This window comes from Amphibalanus amphitrite, unplaced genomic scaffold (genome assembly GCF_019059575.1).
Source record: "Amphibalanus amphitrite isolate SeventyFive unplaced genomic scaffold, NRLGWU_Aamphi_draft 001691F_arrow, whole genome shotgun sequence".
NCBI classification, from domain to species: domain Eukaryota; kingdom Metazoa; phylum Arthropoda; class Thecostraca; order Balanomorpha; family Balanidae; genus Amphibalanus; species Amphibalanus amphitrite.
The window spans coordinates 25,776-39,742 of record NW_024883184.1 but is presented as its reverse complement, the minus strand read 5'-3'; the positions used below and the strand labels follow the sequence as shown (position 1 = coordinate 39,742).

The following is a 13,967-nucleotide window of genomic DNA, read 5'->3' as shown; positions in this document are numbered from 1 at the left end:
AGCCCTCTGTGAACACCCCTTACTAATAATAATCTAGTCTTACTAATGACAATGAAGTATGTTAAATGGCAATGCAGCGATTCATTAGTGCCATTTCGGTTGCCAACTCTTTGTTCTTGTCAGCTGGTATCGTTGCTCATTGATTCTATCTAATCTCGCTGTTCCAACCGTTAGAACTGGACAGCGGTGGTGCGCTGGGACGTCCCCGTCTCTGCGAACGGCATCATCGGCCACTACCGGCTGACGGTATGGCAGGGGGACGGCATCGTCTTCAGCAGCACCGTCGTCAACGGCAGCGAGACCGAGACCCAGCTGACCGGCCTCAGGGAAAACGTCACCTACGGCGCCGAGGTGGGTCATTAAGTAGACATCGACTACCTGGCTTCTGGAAACACCTACGTTTTTAAGCCTGACTGACAGCAACGATGTTATTGCTATTGCTTTGACGTCTTTGGAGCTCGCTTGTGATTGAATAAAGGGTCTAAATCTACGCTTACATTTTGCATTTATCCCATTCAGAGAAACAACAACCACATAGCTATTTCTGCAGTGTTGAACCAGTTATATGGCCTTGGTTGAACCCTCATCTTCTCATTCTAACCTCCTGTGACCCCTGCTCTCCCCCAGATCCAGGCGGAGACGTCTGCCGGCCCGGGCCCGCTGTCCTCTCGGCTGGAGTTTGAGGTACGCGACTTCCCCGTGCCCCGGCTGCTGGTGGCTGATGCCGACCGGCTGCGACTGGTTGACCTCGACACGGAGAAGGTCACTGACCTACTGACCCAGCAGCGGGTCACTGACCTGGCCTCGGACGTCCGGGAGCAGCGGCTGTTCCTGCTCACCCCGGACAACGATATCCTCAGCCTGGACCTGCGCACACTGACCAAACACAAGGTAAGTGAACTATAGATACCGGTGTATGAAATACACAGTACACATGGAGTGAACTACTTTTTAAATCTCATATTCCATGTCATTGAAATTAGCTCTCTTGAAACCATTTGTACGGGTCTAACCACCGATTCTCTCACTTCTCTCCCATTTTTCATCAGGTGGAGAGCCTGCGCGGTTCTGGCAGCAGCCTGGCCTACGACTGGATCAGCCGGGATCTGTACTGGGCCGAGTCAGACACCGCCGGCCAGTACAGCTCCATCTACCGGCGAAATCTGGACACAGAGACGCTGGAGCGGGTGGCGGGACAGAACGGACGCATTGGCCGACTGCGGGTGGACCCGTGGACCAGGTATGGAGGGATGGTGGTGGGAGTGAGATGGATGTGAAGGTGGGCAATGACAGTGTGGATGGTGTGAATGAGGCGTAGAAGGCATGGGGACATGTCAGTACAAATGAGACATGACAAACGTCTGGAGAGAGTGACTGAAAGTGAAGGGTGAACAACTCATCAGTTTTATGAAGGAGTGATAAACGGTTGATTGCTACATTTCTGTTGATATCTGATGTTTTTACGTCTGTTTTAACCCTCGCCCATGTAGGGGGGGGGGTTGGTGCAACCCCCCCTGAGGTTTTTCGGAAATAGTGCGAAAACGGCGGCTGCGCGCCGCCAAATTTTGGGTACCTTATGGGGCAAACCTTGCGCATCTTTTGATAAAAAAAAATTTGACCGGGTCATGTCAGGTCACGGAGTTATGACGTCACAAAGGGAACAGCCTCCAGCCGGATTTTCACAAACTGAGTGCCAACGCCCGAGGTTTCCTGCCGGTGGTACAGACATCGGTTGATGGATCGTGATGAAACTTCCCATGCATGTTGGGGCAAGTATTGGCTATCATATGGTATAAGAAACTTGACCGGGTCAGGTCAGGTCACGGAGCTATGACGTCACAAGAGGAACAGCGTCCGGTACTATTTTTGAAAAGCGCCCGAACCACTATTTTGCTAATTCTTGTCACCTCAATGGGAATATGCAGCAATATTAGCTTCTATAGGGAGCAAATGGACCTCCCAAATCCAAAAATACAATCAGATTTCAAAAATCTAAATTTTGATTTTTCGAATTTCTGCCGCCGACTGTGACCTTGCCGACTTCCGGCGCTCCCAACGCGCCATTTTTAGAGCTAGGGAAACGAAATACATACCAAACGATAGAGAATTGATCAAGGAACACGATAGTGAAGGTTTCAAGTCGATATCTCCCATCGTTTTGCCGCCATCGCCGCGGAAAGTTGAAAAAAAAGGCTATTTTTCCGAAAATTTGACCTTTGACCGGTCAAAAGTAGGTCAAATGTTGACCTAGGACCAAAAAATATACCACCAATCGCGAGATCTCGGCGAGAGCAATCCGTTGGTCTTTTCCGCTAAGCTCTACGACGCTCCGTTTTCAAACGCCAAGGGGGGGGTCGCACCACCCCCCCCCCCCTGCATGGGCGAAGGTGGCAGATCGCCGTTTACGGGCGAGGGTTAAGTTTGCATTGCCATGGAAATATGTTCACAGCTTACACCTCACAGCTAGCTTTGTATGTTCTCCGATTTTCCACCGTGCCATTCCTTTCACTCTGCCTTATTTGTCTGTTCGCCAGTCTGCTGGTGTGGAATATGGTCGGTCGAGACGGAGCCACCATGCTGATGAAGCGTTCAGCCAGGGACGGCGGAGTCATCGGACAATTCTTCGACGCCAACGAGCCGTCTGACGGGTGAGTCGGAGACAGTCCTGGCCCCTGTGGACTGAGGAGTATGTCTCTTGGGAACACATTGACACGGTACCTATAGCTGGTGTCCTGTATAATATGATCTACATATGCCCTGTAAACCTGCCTCTGGAACATCTCTGATTATACGGTAACCTTCATCCCTATGTTGCCCAAACCAACTGCTTAATCTTTGTTTCTTTTTACCACTCGTATCCTGTCCCTGTAACATCTTGGTTCCACCTCTCTCACTAACGTTTCTAACCCGTTCTGCCACAGGTGCGACTGTCCATCGGGGGCGTCCGGCGGCCGGCTGGTCGGTCTCCACGGCCACCGCGTGCTCTGGCAGCTGCCCGGAGATGACAGGCTGATGGCTGCGGATATGGACGGCTGCCGCTGTCAGACGCTATCAGACATACCCAAACACGGTAAGTGATCGTGAGCGGGTGACGGATTTCGCCGCTAGGTGGCAGGAGTAGTGAACGAGGATCTTGCCGCTAGATGGCAGGAGTAGTATAACGCCTGAAGTTAGGCTGTACCGGATAGCGCGGAGCGCTAAAATGCCGTTTATTTTGGCGTTTATATGATGATTGCATGTAACTTAAAATTTATCTTTTCTTGCTGAACTGTTTTAACATTCTTCTTTGCTCTGTTAAGTTTATCACATAGCCAGGGGCTCCGCCACGGTTTTGGGATTGGGGGGGTCCGACCCAAAACACAAAACCTCACTGGCGGATCCAGGGTGGCATTCAAGGGGATGCCACCCTGGCCAGAAATCACCAGGATGCCACCCCCCCCCCCCACCGCAGCGCCCGAAATCGACGAAAAATTGCTGTTTTTTTTTTAGTACAAAGAAACTTAACAATTTTGTTGGAAGAGGTTCGCTTTAAACTGCAAAACAAAGGTTCAGATTGCATAAGGAATCGAAAACCGAGGAGCAGAGCCCTATTGACACCGACATGGCGGCCTCTAAAATTGACGTTCTTGAGGAGTAGAGGCCAGTGTTGCGCGCTCTAAAGGCGGTAGGTATTGGCCATCAGAGAACGCATTGGGCTCTCAGTGACTGGCATGGGCTTGGGGGACCTACATAGGCCCTCAGGTATCTACGTAGGCTCTAAAGCCAGTGTAGAGCTCTCCTAGGCCGTACTTAACCCGCGCCCTGATGGGGGGGGGCCATTTTGGCCCCCCCTGTGGTTTTTCTTAAATAGCGAGAAAACGGCGGCGCAAATTTTGGGTACCTTACCGGGCATCAATTTGACACCTTCACACAAAATTTCAAGTCACAGGTCACCTCAGGTCAGGAGTTATTGAGGTCAAACTGAGGTCATGTTCGAGCAAAAATGAGCAAAAAACATGACATCTTGAAACGCTCACCAATTCTACAGTTAACAAGCAATTTTAAAGTTCTTTATGTGGTTGTGTAGAGAAAAGACGGCGCTACAAAACTGCTATCTCGGATTTTCGAAATTTTGGAATTTGGACCCCCAAAATCAAAAAAATTGAATTTTTTAGAAAAACTCAAAAAATTTCCAAAAAAAATTCGAATTTCGAAAAAACCGGAATATATGTGATAGTCCCTGCGCTCTTCGATATACATACCAAATTTTAGATCGATACCTCTTTTTTTGGCCAAGTTATAGCGAAAAAACTGTTAAAAATTGATGACGTCAAATTTTTGAACTCAATTTTTAGCAATTCTAGACCTTGTAGCGCAAAACGGAGACCACCATTGAACTCCCCGTGACGAGCTGCATCGAATCGATACCCATTTTATGCAAAAATATCAACTTTGAAATTTGACCTAATTTGACCTGACCTTGACCTGACCTTGACCTAACCTTGACCAAAACGTGACCTAAGCTGGCCCTAAAGTCTGTCTGACCCACATAATCGCATTTGTCATGTAAAATGGACCATAAAACATGTATCACACGACACTTTCATATTGTGACCCCCCCAGTGACCTGACCTCTGTGACCTGACCTGGTATCAGTGACCTCAAATAGCAAAATATGTGTTTGAAGAACATTTCTCCATCGATGATTTTCAATGAAATGCATTTTACTCGATTTTACAACGCATTTCTTGAAATGCCTGTAAACGGTGAAAATTCGACCTTTGACCTGACCTGTGACGTCATCGGTTTGACCGAGGTCAATGAAATTGGGTCACAAGGTAGTTCCCCGTTGGGGCTATCCAACACCGTTTACCGCTTGTCGCTATGTTGCGTGGTTCTCGAGATCTGAGGGGGGGGGCCAAAATGGCCCCCCCCCCCCATCAGACCGCGTTGCTCGGCAGACCCCATCTGGGCGCGGGTTAAAGGAAAGCTCAGGGCTTTAGCAGTTATTGTAGGGATTTGTAAGCCCTACCCTCATATAGCAACATGGAGTCCTTAGAGACTGACAATTGACATTCAGATTCAGTCTCTGTGATGAGTGTGACCTATCCTGACCTGAAAATGGATATCAAAATGCTCCACTTGCTGTTGGGACTTGGGATTGTGACTTGTGAATGTCCTACCTCCACGAACCTGCATTTAGAACCCTGTGCAGATTATTGCAGATTACCTCAGAACGGTGTGAGGATGCTTAGACTAGTATGGTGCTCTGAAAGACCGACATGGACCCCCCGACACTATAGGATGACCTCACATTGAAAGGGGATTCTCAGATCGATTTGAAGCTCTCTTAGGGCAGGTTTGTGTCAAGGAGGTGACCTACAAGCTGGACCCCCCTCGCAAAAGTATAGCCAAATTCTAGCATACCTAGCTAATCCTAGCCATCTTAAACGCATTCATAGTAATAACAAAAATGGTGGAATAATGACACTCCCTCGTAGACCGGTGTCACTGTCGAGCACTTCGTCTGCTATGACATTACCAGTAAAACGCCTTTTGGGCGAAGAACGAGCGAGCGAGATAGTGAGCCCTGCACGTGCGGAAGGGCGAGAGGGTGCTTCCAACGGGCTTGCGCAAAGCACCCTTCTAACCGGTCGCTAGCGGTGTGCCAAATTTGAACGCAATCGGCCCAGCCGTTCCTGAGATCTGGAAGCGGCATTCTGCACGTGCGCACGTGCAAACGGGGTCCAAAATGACTTTTGCACGGCACCCTACTAACTGGTCCCCAACCGTGTACCAAATTTGAGCGCAATCGGCCCAGCCGTTCTCGAGATCTGGAAACGCCCCCTGCACGTGCGCACGTGCAGTAGCACCCCAACCGCAACACATGGGAATGCATTGCCTGGTGGGTGCCTACCTGTATGCCAAGTTTCAGCGAAATCGCACCAGTAATTACCGAGTTACTGAAATGGGAATAAATTTGGCACCTCTTATTGTTGTATTTTGCACGTGCGCTGGGGGTGACCCACATGCATCGAGAGTATCCTATTTTGGGTAGAAGGGATGCTGCTACCCTACAAAAATTACCGCAAGTCAATCTCCCAAGCGGCTGCTGAGATATGAGCCTCTCAAAATCACTACTTTTGCAATACATCTTGAACATCCTTGACTTTTCACGTGGCACGTGCCACGACGGTCACTGAGATGTATCAAAAGTAGTCAATTACGGGGTAGTAGGGATGGGGCTACCCAACAAAAAAGACAGCAGGCCAATCGGTCCAGCGGTTGCTGAGATATAAGCCTCTCAAGAGCGTTACAATATAGTGAATGATTTAGTCATTTCTACGCGAAAACAAGCTTATAGGTACCTGAAATATTGGGGGGTACTGTACCCCCCAGGTAAATTATTGAGGGGGTCCGGACCCCCGCGACCCCCCCTGTGGCGGAGCCCCTGCTGACATAGCTGTTGTTCATTTACAGTTATCTCCATGGCCCTGTCAGAGGACACGTTATTCTGGTCGCCCAACACCACTCACTCCATCTCCAACTCCATCTTCAACTCGAGTTCGGACGAGGACACTGGCTCACCAGTCTACTCGCAGCGTCTGGGCTCGTCCGGCCGGCGCCAGGTGTACTGGGGCGCCTCTGTGGGCGGTCTGTGGCCGCTGGACGGCCGGCAGCAGCGTTATCCCTCCGTGCGCTGCCTGCTGCCCGGTCCTCCCGCCGGCCGCACCACCGACACCCACAGCACAGCCTCGACGGTCGACCTGCAGATGTCTCCCCGGTCCCCGCCGGCCGAGTGCGGGGCGGTGTCCGCAGCGGCCGTGCGGTACACGCTGCACTACGGGTCGAACGCCGAGAAAGAACGGTGTCGGGACGAGCTGCGATTCTGCCAGAATATGGTGAGCGGGGGCTGAACGAAACAGTTTTTCTGCTAAGCCGAAATAATCTAAGCCACTCCACCAACCTGCTTTGAGTAACAGTTTGTTTGGTCTTTTGAAGACAGAAGTGTACGGCACTTCGGCACTGCTTTACGTTCGTGGTGGCACTAAACATTAAGCTACTCGTAAAATTTTGTTTGAGGTTTCGCATGAGGTTTTTAAAGTGTTAATTTACCAACTCTGTTCACATGAATATCTCCACATTTACAGCTAGAAGACTTGTCCCACCTCGACTCGGCCTACATGCCATGACCTCCCGCTGTCCTCTCTCTCCCCTCAGACGTCTGTCAGTAACCGCACTCAGCTGACGGGCCTGACCAGCCTGACGGCCTACACGGTGCACGTCTCCGTGTCCAACTATTACTCTGAGCTGCTCGGCATCGAGCTGCCGTCCAACACCAGTATCATCGTCCGAACCACGGCGCCGGGTCAGTATATTTCCCATTGATCCTTCGGCCAAATGTGGTCCCAGTGGGCAGTGCCACCCGCATTATATGGGGTGACACTATGTGAAGCGGCTCTGTTTCATGTCGTGTCATGGACGCCGGAAATAGGCAATCATTGTGGCTCAGTGTCGATCCGTTTAACCTTTCATCGGAGGTAATAGGGGCTATAAATTGTTACATTTATCGGATCGGCTGGTTGGCGTATGAGCCCCGTGACCGAGCCGTTCTCGGTAACCCTTTCTGACATATCCCGCAACTCAGTCTGACCTTTCCTCGTGTGTTTCCGGTGACCTTGTCTGATTTGTCCTTTCTGTCAGACTTAAGCACCACTGTCTGATCTGCCCCCTCTGTGATTTTTCTCCTGTGTTTCTGATAACCCTGAAGACCTGCCTTTCTGTCTGACTTGTTTTCATCTCCTTTCTAGCCAGTCCCTCCCCCTTCTGACATACCCATCCCTTGTCTGACATACCTCTCGCCGTACGTCACCTGTACCCCCGACTGACCTCCTCTCTCCCCCTCTCTCCAGCGCCGACGGAGCCGCGTGACGTCTCTGCCCGTCCGCTCTCCCCCGGGGAGATAGAGGTCGGCTGGCTGCCGCCTCTCTCCTCTGGAGACCGACTCAGCTATCAGGTTCACTGGCGCATTGAGGGAGCCACCAGCAGCCTGCGGGCCTTCGGTCCGGAGCCGACCGGTGGCGACCGGCCCGACGACGCGCCGCAGGGCCGCTTCCGCTTCCTGCTGAAGGACCTGACGGCCGCCACAGAGTACCAGATCTGGGTGAGTAATAACGAGAAGGCAGTGTGGTGCCGGGTGCGTGAGCGTGGTGGAGTTATATGTATTTGTGTACATACATACACACATTGCTATTCATGGCTCTCATGAGCGCGGTATTCGTTTGTCCCGTGCACGTTTAATTGCAACCTCGTATCGGCTCCATTAGACCCTTTGTTGTGGTGTATCCTCGAATGAGCTCATGCCTCATACGACTTCATGTGAACGCGTATGACCCCCTGTGACCTCTTGTAACTTCATGTGACCTTTTGTAACCTCGTGTGACCTCATGTGACCCTTGAATAACACTGTAGCTTCATGTGAACACTTTTGATCTCATGTGACCTTTTGTGACCCCTTGTGACCTCATATGACCGATACGATCCTCCTCCACAGGTGAGCGCGCTGTCGTCGGACGGCAGTGCCGACTCCAACAGTAGTCTGGTAGTGGCCACCACCTACCCGTACCCAGCGCCGCTCAGTCTACAGCAGGCTAACGTCACCAGCCTGACCGTCGGCTGGCCGCGGCCCGGGGATGGTACCGTTCACTGGTGAGTGACGCGGTCCGCGGGAGAGGGCTGGGTGGTCTGTGGATGGTTTATGCGGATGGTTTATGTATGGTCTGCGGATGGTTTATAGATAGTCTGCGGATGGTAAAGATGGTTGATTAATAATCTATGGAAGGCTTCAAGGTTATTTTAAGACGGCATATTCGACATTGTCTATTCAGCCAGTATAGTGGCAGTTGGAGTTGGGACGGGTACGGGGTGTAGGCTCCAGTGCATGGACTCTAACCCCAGTGCTAGTACGCAGTGACCCATCCTCCAGTGCAGTGGCTGCAGTAACCTGACACATATTGCAATGGCCGTCCACCTGATGTGGAACTGCGAAGCTGCAGCTTCCGAGCAGGAATGATTTAGCGTGATATGGGTCCCCGGTGGGTGACAGAGCGTATTACCTCGATTGTCTGGGGATCTCAGTCCAGCGATTTGCGCTGTAGGAGCTGTCACTTGAAATCCCTGAATTATATGCGACTTTGGCGTGCATTACCTGAACTTTGACCTCTGGTGTCTCCATAATTCAATACCACCCCGTGAAAGGATCTGCGCATGTTCCTTTAATCCATGCCGTCTAACATTCCCAGAAGTGCTGCTTAGGGTCATCCTATATCAGGAAGTGTGAGACGCTGTATCTGACTGCTAACCTCTCTGACCTCTCCAGGAGCTGGGTGCAGTACCGTCCTGCCGCCGGGGGTGACTGGATGAACGCCACTCTGGCCGAGCCCGGCTCCCAGCAGCCGCTGCAGCTGTTCGTGGCTGGGCAGCTGCAGGCCAACTCGCAGTACCGGTTCCGACTGCAGCTGGTGTTCAGCTCGGGACAGCCGTTTGTCGTGCCGGCGGCCGGGGAGAACTTTGTATTCACTACTGCAGGTGAGCAGGATGGAGACTGGGTCGGGTGGTCTCGGGAGAGCTGAACTACAACGAGTTCTGACACTTGACAGTTGTGTCTACCGGTATTCTACCCGGACATTATCCCTCATGTTTTTTTTTCAGTGAGTCGGCAGGTTCGATTGCCTCGGGAGGGCATAGCTAAATAGATGAGTTGCGACAGTTCTGCCTCCTAACAATTAATTTACTATATCCTTTAATATCTCCCTGTCTTTCTAGCGGGTTGATAGGTTTGAGGCTCTGGAGCGTTTAACTAGATGAGTTCTGACTTCTGACAGTTCTGTATTTCTAACAATTACCCTATCCGCTGACAGTATCTCTCCTGCCTTTCCAGCTGGCCGGCCGGACCAGCCGGCTGCGCCCGAGGTCCAGCCGCTGGCCAACTCCCTTTACCAGGTTAGCTGGGCACCTCCCGACGATAACGGTGCAGAAATCGACCGCTACGAGCTGGAGGTCGAGTCGGAGGCACGTCGCGCCCGACGCGACGCTTCCGGGATGGACGACGACGGTTCGGGCTGGAGACTTGTCTACACCGGCGCAGGTGAGCGACGGAACGACGGTCGGGGACGGAAGGGTGCAGGGGACGATCCCAGGGAGGAGAGGTGACGGGGTCAAAACCATTATGAGTTGGTCATGAGGTTGGGTCGCGGAGGCTAGTAGGTGAAAAGCTATGTGCGGGTCACACAGATCAGATAACAATAATGCTTGGGAATCAAACTCACTGAATCGGGAGGATTGGGTATATGATGGCCATCAGATAGAGCTGGCTATTTCGAGAATGCGACTTTGTGTAATTGTTTGACTTTCAGCTCAGTGTATTTAAACTCGGCAAAGAATAACAAGTGACTGAAGCGTACCTATATGCTAAGTTGATTTGCGCTTCGCGACGGTTTCACAAGCGCGTTTCAGTTCAACGTTTTGGTTGGTAACTTCGTTGAAAGGCAAACACATTTTAGGCCGGCGTTTCTGGAAACTCCGCAGATAAACTTCGCTACTTGCAGTAGTTTTCCCTTGCGCTCTTTTCAGCACCGCTCCAAAGAAGCGCCTCACTGACCGCCCGCTCCTTTCCCCTCCCACAGACCCATCATGGATTATTGACGGTCTGGACCCGTCTCCCAACTACCGGTTCCGGGCTCGGGCGCACAACACCCACGGCTGGAGCTCGTACAGCGCCCCGTCTCTGCCGCACCACCTGGAGAGTCTGCCGCTGACGGCTCCGCGGTCCGACACGCCCGTCATCGTCGGGGGCGTCATCAGCGCCGCCTGCCTCGTCATCATCATCGCCATCGTCTACCTGGTGCTGCGTAAGTGGGCCGGGAATGGGCGCGTGACTGATCAGCTGAGGCTGACTTGATAATGTGTGAGATCAACTACCTTTATGGTGATTACCCTGAAACTCCTCTATGGTAGAGAAAGTCGGTATGGTATATGTGAACGATCAGGCGCTAAGGGACGTGCTAATTAGCCCCAACAAAGTTAGAGGACTACTGTATTTGACCACACTTACAGAGAGCGTGTTCAACTTTCCTCAAAAAACTTCTCCACTAATAGCCCCAGTGAGCCCAGCGATTAGTTAGCACTGCATTGATAACCATGCTCTTGACCACCACGTCTCCACCTCTCCAGGTTTCCGTCACCGTCCCGAGGACAAGAAGGCACCCCGCTCGCCAGACCAGCTCCCCCACGACCTGGAGCTAGCGCAGCTCCGCGAGATCCCGGCTCACTTTGTGCGCCAGAACAACACTCTGTACGCGCCGCCGTTCGCTGATGCTGAGGACGCAGCCAGTCTGCCGCGCGTGCGCCGCGAGCACATCACGCTGACCAAGTTCCTCGGCAAGGGGGCGTTCGGCGAGGTGTACGAGGGCCTGGCGCAGCAGCTACCTGGCAGGGAGGAGGATGAAGACGGAGTCAGGGTTGCGATCAAGGTGAGAAGAGCGTGGGAGTGGGAGGGATAGGAAGCTGTGGGTGGAGTAGTAAAGTAGACAGTAGTCTTGGGAGAAGGAGGGGACATGCTATTCCTTGTTTTCGTTTGTTTAATGTTTTGTATCAAATAGCGTATTTCAAAACGACTGTCTAAATGCAAATCACTTGAGGGTCAGCCTGGCATCCTCTGTCGTCTACTTTTTACCGTGGACATTTGTCGTTTCCAGACACTCGCGAAAGGAGCTAAGGACGAAGAGAAACTCGAGTTCCTGAAAGAGGCGCAGCTGATGAGCAACTTCAAGCACAAGCACATCATCTCTCTGCTGGGCGTGTGTCTGGATAACGACCCGTACTTCCTGCTTCTGGAGCTGATGGAGGGCGGTGACCTGCTCAGCTACCTGCGCGCCAACCGAGGCACCGACTCCGACGGGGTAAGACGACACAACCGAACTATCCGTGACGATTAAACGTCTAAGGATTTTGATCAGATGCTCAAATTGTTGGTGATGCCGCTGAGCTGTATGTAACACGTGATGCCATTGGTAAAGTCCTCACGCCTCAGCCATGTGTCAACTTTGCTCAGATAGTGCGCAGTGCGTTCCCGTCGATCGAGCCCACGATTACTCACTTTACCGCTTCTCTTCTGCAGGCTCCGATCCTGTCGCTGAACGACCAGCTACAGATGTGTGTGGACGTAGCGCGTGGCTGCCAGTACCTGGAGCAGCTGCACTTTGTCCACCGGGACCTGGCTGCCCGCAACTGCCTGGTCACCAGCAGCGAGCCGCACAGACGCATCGTGAAAATTGGAGACTTCGGACTCGCCAGGGACATCTACAAGAACGACTACTACAGAAAGGAGGGCGAGGGTCTACTGCCTGTCAGGTGAGGACCAGGATAAGGGAGCACACAAATGAGTTTTACATGTGAGGACGCAAAGTTACACAGATGCCCGCGCACGATTAAGTACCTGTGCGATTGAAGTTCCTGATCCAGCCGCCAAGTGGATGTCTGACCGTAGTTCCTCCCTCCTCCGCCAGGTGGATGTCTCCAGAGTCACTGATTGACGGCGTGTTCGCCAGTCAGTCGGACGTCTGGGCGTTCGGCGTGCTTCTCTGGGAGGTGATGACCAAGGGCCAGCAGCCGTACCCGGCCCGTACCAACCTGGAGGTGCTGCAGTATGTCCGTGAGGGCGGCACGCTCAGCCGACCGGACCGCTGCCCCCAGCTGCTGTGAGTGACGCCGGGGGTTGGTTGGGGCTGAGCGGGTTGGTTAGGCCCGAGGAGTTAAGGTGGAGCTAGGGCAGGAAGCGTTGGGTGGTCAGCGACTGGTCATTTGCAGCCTAGTAGCGTAACTACTCCAGTCATCAGCGTAGCTGTTCGTACATACCCGGCCATACGCTCTCCATATTTGCAACTCAGGGACCCATGCACGCATTCCAATGGCTATCATTGAGCTCCCCTCATCTAAGAACAGGTTAACATTCATCATTCACTTCTCTGACCACTGCGAGGCTCTTCATCCATCCACTGACGCCCTGTCCCCTCCACCCGGCAGGTACGACCTGATGCAGCAGTGCTGGGAGTACGATCCCGAGGACCGGCCCAGTTTCGCGCACTGCCTCCAATGTCTGCAGCAGACTCAGGTGGCCGCCCTCGGCCAGGCACCAGGGCTCGTGCAGACCGGAATGACCGTGCACAACGCCCAGTACGCCCGAACACCCGGTGAGTACGACTGCCACGAACGACGTACCCTAGTGCCACGTCCGATGAATGATTTCGCATCCCTGCACGGAGATATGAGTTCAGGCGTCTTTATTTGTGGAAGAGTTGTTATGCAGATAACGTTTGTTCAGGCAGGAATATGATATTTGCCTGGAACGCATGTGGAATGAATGTTAATACGAGAACGATATTGCAAGGGTCTGTTTGACTGACGCTCATTATTGAGCAGGAATGGTAAATCCTATTATTGGCATATAACTGTGTACATTTGATGGCCCGTGCATCTCACACACGTGTACTAATTTCGTCTGGTATGTCTGTTAATCTTGGTATGTCCGCCTGTCTCGGCTGATGCCCCTCTGCTGGCTCTGTACGTTAACTTCTGTCCATTCTGCTGCTGTCCGTCCGTCCGGCTCTGCTGACTCTAGCTACTCTTTGTCCCACTCAGCTGCGTTCGATAACAGCGCCTACACGGCCGATGGAGAGGAGGTTGAAGCTACCGGTAAGTGTGCTCACCTCTCGCCTCTGCTGAGTAACGTTTCCGCCTCTCAATAACCGGAGTGTGTCGTGTGCGTGTTTGTTGGTCAATGGTTCACTTATCTTCGAGCTGGTCCGTTGTTCACTAATGCTTTGAAAAGAGATGAATGTATTGTATTCCACCTCTAATTGGTGGATTCCGTCTACAAGCAACTACGTCCCTTTCACTCATTAACGGATGGGTTTGCAACTATAATGTGT

At 52.2% G+C, this 13,967-nt stretch overlaps 1 protein-coding gene across 1 annotated transcript in view; it reads left to right on the top strand.

The window, feature by feature from the left end:
• The window catches only part of LOC122374663 (proto-oncogene tyrosine-protein kinase ROS-like), a 43,978-nt gene that overhangs the window by 25,497 nt on the left and 4,514 nt on the right, over nucleotides 1-13,967 (top strand). Inside the window, exons 17-34 of the mRNA XM_043353542.1 lie at nucleotides 175-351; nucleotides 628-891; nucleotides 1,050-1,240; nucleotides 2,535-2,648; nucleotides 2,922-3,070; nucleotides 6,460-6,881; nucleotides 7,201-7,348; nucleotides 7,893-8,143; nucleotides 8,534-8,688; nucleotides 9,359-9,567; nucleotides 9,920-10,126; nucleotides 10,665-10,889; nucleotides 11,212-11,510; nucleotides 11,736-11,939; nucleotides 12,158-12,390; nucleotides 12,546-12,737; nucleotides 13,063-13,229; nucleotides 13,678-13,731. Coding sequence (XP_043209477.1) covers nucleotides 175-351; nucleotides 628-891; nucleotides 1,050-1,240; nucleotides 2,535-2,648; nucleotides 2,922-3,070; nucleotides 6,460-6,881; nucleotides 7,201-7,348; nucleotides 7,893-8,143; nucleotides 8,534-8,688; nucleotides 9,359-9,567; nucleotides 9,920-10,126; nucleotides 10,665-10,889; nucleotides 11,212-11,510; nucleotides 11,736-11,939; nucleotides 12,158-12,390; nucleotides 12,546-12,737; nucleotides 13,063-13,229; nucleotides 13,678-13,731 — 3,661 coding nt within the window. The remainder of the gene's footprint in view (nucleotides 1-174; nucleotides 352-627; nucleotides 892-1,049; nucleotides 1,241-2,534; nucleotides 2,649-2,921; nucleotides 3,071-6,459; nucleotides 6,882-7,200; nucleotides 7,349-7,892; nucleotides 8,144-8,533; nucleotides 8,689-9,358; nucleotides 9,568-9,919; nucleotides 10,127-10,664; nucleotides 10,890-11,211; nucleotides 11,511-11,735; nucleotides 11,940-12,157; nucleotides 12,391-12,545; nucleotides 12,738-13,062; nucleotides 13,230-13,677; nucleotides 13,732-13,967) is intronic.